Here is a 2778-nt window from a genome sequence, read left to right as displayed (position 1 = left end):
TGCAATATTCTACATATATACATGTACATCCAACCAGGGTTAAAATAAACCAAACCCTTCCCGTCTTGACGTGAGACATCTTACGTCACCAAGAGCCCAACCCCTGATAGATATCCTATCATAGCAATGTTGGCAAACTTTCTGCTGGCAGTTGTAAGTCTGAGCCTAGCATTAAATACACGTTAACCATATTATATCAATAGGTGCGGATGTAGGATTTTGTAATAGAGGGAGACCGCAATATAAATAAAATGTAATTCGATAGCGTTGATAAACTCTTCACCTTAACCAAAGGAAGATTTAATTGTTAGACAGTGTTTGTAACTGAAGAAGGTTTAAATCGTCAGGAAAAGAAATAGAACAAATAACGATAACTCATAGATAAATGCTTAAAATAATTGTTTTATTTGTTTTTAACATGCCCATAAATTAAGACGATAAAAATAAATCTTTGGAGTCAACAATAAATAGCAAATGTTCATAAGGTCAGGTTTTCATAATGTCACTTTTTTTTAAAGTTTGCACGTTGTGATGTCCATATGATTTAGGGTAGGCTGGTCCAGGCTGCTTCAGTAATGAATGTAGTAGTTTCCCTGAAATGAAAAACACAGATATAAGTAAAAAGTATGCTAAATTAAAACAAAACAATTAAGAAACAAAATACAAACACGAAAGCAGAAAACCAAAACACCAACAAAAAAACATTGCAAAAAAAAAAAAAAAAAAAAAAAAAAAAAGAAAGAAAGAAAGAATAAATTAATAAATTTAAAAATGCAAAAATTAAACCCAATTCCAGACAAAAGAACATCCATTTCTCTTTTTTTGTTTAGACTAGGTAGGGCTAAGACAACAGACATTTCTTCAATTGACCATCAAAAGGCGATGACTTGTCCTTATTCTTTCCTAATAGTAGATTTTTTTCTGACATAATTTTTAACCAGCTATTTTATTTTAAAATTGATAAGTATCTGTAAACTGTTGTTGTTTTGTTTTTAAGAAGATGGCATTAAGAACCAACCTGACTGATTTGGCAGTCATAATAAAGAGTGTCATCATGAACCTAGGAAAAGAAGGTACGTGTTGACGACTAGATTGCAAAGTATTTTCTTTTTCTATAGACTTCTAATACCTTTAAAGTTAAGGTTTGTTTTTGTTTAACGACATCATTAGAGCTCATTGATTTATTAATAATCAGCTATTGGATGTCAAACATTCGTAATTTAGAGAAGAAACCCGCTAGTAGCAAGGGATCTTTTATATATCCTAGACAAGTTAGCACATACCACGGCCTATAATATAACAGTCGTGGTGCACTGGCTGGAACGAGATATAGAGCAATGATCGACCCTAGACCGACCGCGTATCAGGCGATCGCTTTATCACTATGTAAATTTAGTCAGAATCGCTATACTTCATGACAGGACAAATATGTCATTGTTTTACCTACCACATATAAGTAAGCTTGTTTGTACAATATGGGGGTAGGTATTAAATATTTTCTAGAAAGAAAGTTTTATTTAAGTGTTTCATTTAAGCAACTGACGGTGTCCAATACTTAACATCACAGCAGTTATTTCTAAATGTATATTGTAGATGTAAGCTAGACTTACCGGATAAAAACTGCTTGCATTATTTGTCGACAGGATTGTTGGTACATACTGAAAAATAATTTTTTTAAAACAATATATGGTACAATATATATATATATATATATATATATATATATATATATATATATATATATATATATATATACATACATATACATACATACATACATACATACATACATATATATGAATGCATGGATGGATGGATGGATGGATGCATGTATTGATGTATGAATATCTATATATTGTATGTATGTATGGATGGATGGATGGATGGATGTATGTATGGATGTATGGATGTATGGATGTATGTATGTATGTAAATATCTGGAAACTTTAATACTGTATTGTTAATTCAGTTCGGTTATTAACTTTATTGTTTCAGTTATACTGTGTTCAGATACTAGTTTTTGGAGTTAATTTACTTTAGCTTTTGATAGTACTTGAAAAGATGACCACAGACTACTGTTTGGGAATATCAAGCACAATAATAAAAACCATGTATGTTAGTATTGTATCTACTGAAATATGCATAGACAATTTTATTTGCTGTTAATCGGTACGAGTAGCCTATGTTGTGGGTAATGCAATGGATGTCTTGTCTAAAGATTAATCTGTTAACCTGTCCTGTACGAACACCTCAAATAACCGATTAAAGACCCATGAATGCATGCTCTAACTATATTTGGAGAGGAAAACACAAAACTAAATGACCACAGTCATACTAACATTGTTATAGTACTGCTTGATGGTTGCCACGTCTGGAATGTATCTAGTGATGGAATTCCCAGTTCTGGTCAGGTATGGAACGATCCTGGGCATGGTTTCAAGTGAGTTTACTGGGAAGGGTAGGTAGATGTCGAACTGGATTTCACCGTGCACAGGGTCATAGACTGTCACTTTGGACTCTTGCAGGACTTTGGCTAGAGAAAATTCTCTTGTAATTTCGTCCATGATAAGTTCTTTGATTAATGTTAAAGCCTCCTTTGCATATTTCTCGATATTCTCTTCAATGTTCCAGTAGTGATATGCCCAAATGCCCTGAAATAAAGTAATAACAAGCATTAAGATCTCTGTGTGTATTCAAACAGTTGCGGCCAGAGGGTTCTTGCCTTTTAACAAAATAGTTATTCATTAGCAATATAAAACGATTACGGTTTTAACGTTG

The 2778-nt window shown here is 32.6% G+C and overlaps 1 protein-coding gene across 2 annotated transcripts; it reads right to left on the bottom strand.

Moving 5' to 3' along the window:
* Positions 1-384: 384 nt before the first annotated feature.
* Positions 385-2649, bottom strand: LOC121376158. Of its 2 annotated transcripts, none has more exons than XM_041503966.1 (3): positions 2340-2649; positions 1611-1658; positions 385-593 (listed from the first exon to the last, which is right to left on the bottom strand). In XM_041503966.1, the coding sequence occupies exons 1-3, from the start codon at positions 2562-2564 to the stop codon at positions 570-572; spliced, it is 297 nt and encodes a 98-aa protein (XP_041359900.1). In that variant the 5' UTR covers positions 2565-2649; the 3' UTR covers positions 385-569. The 2 variants fall into 2 exon arrangements, with proteins under 2 accessions (XP_041359900.1, XP_041359899.1); XM_041503965.1 differs by lacking the exon at positions 385-593 and adding an exon at positions 992-1060.
* Between the last annotated feature and the right edge of the window lie 129 nt (positions 2650-2778).

This window comes from Gigantopelta aegis, chromosome 6 (genome assembly GCF_016097555.1).
Source record: "Gigantopelta aegis isolate Gae_Host chromosome 6, Gae_host_genome, whole genome shotgun sequence".
NCBI lineage: Eukaryota > Metazoa > Mollusca > Gastropoda > Neomphalida > Peltospiridae > Gigantopelta > Gigantopelta aegis.
Note: the sequence above shows the minus strand (reverse complement) of the source record. Positions and strands in the feature narration are given on the sequence as shown.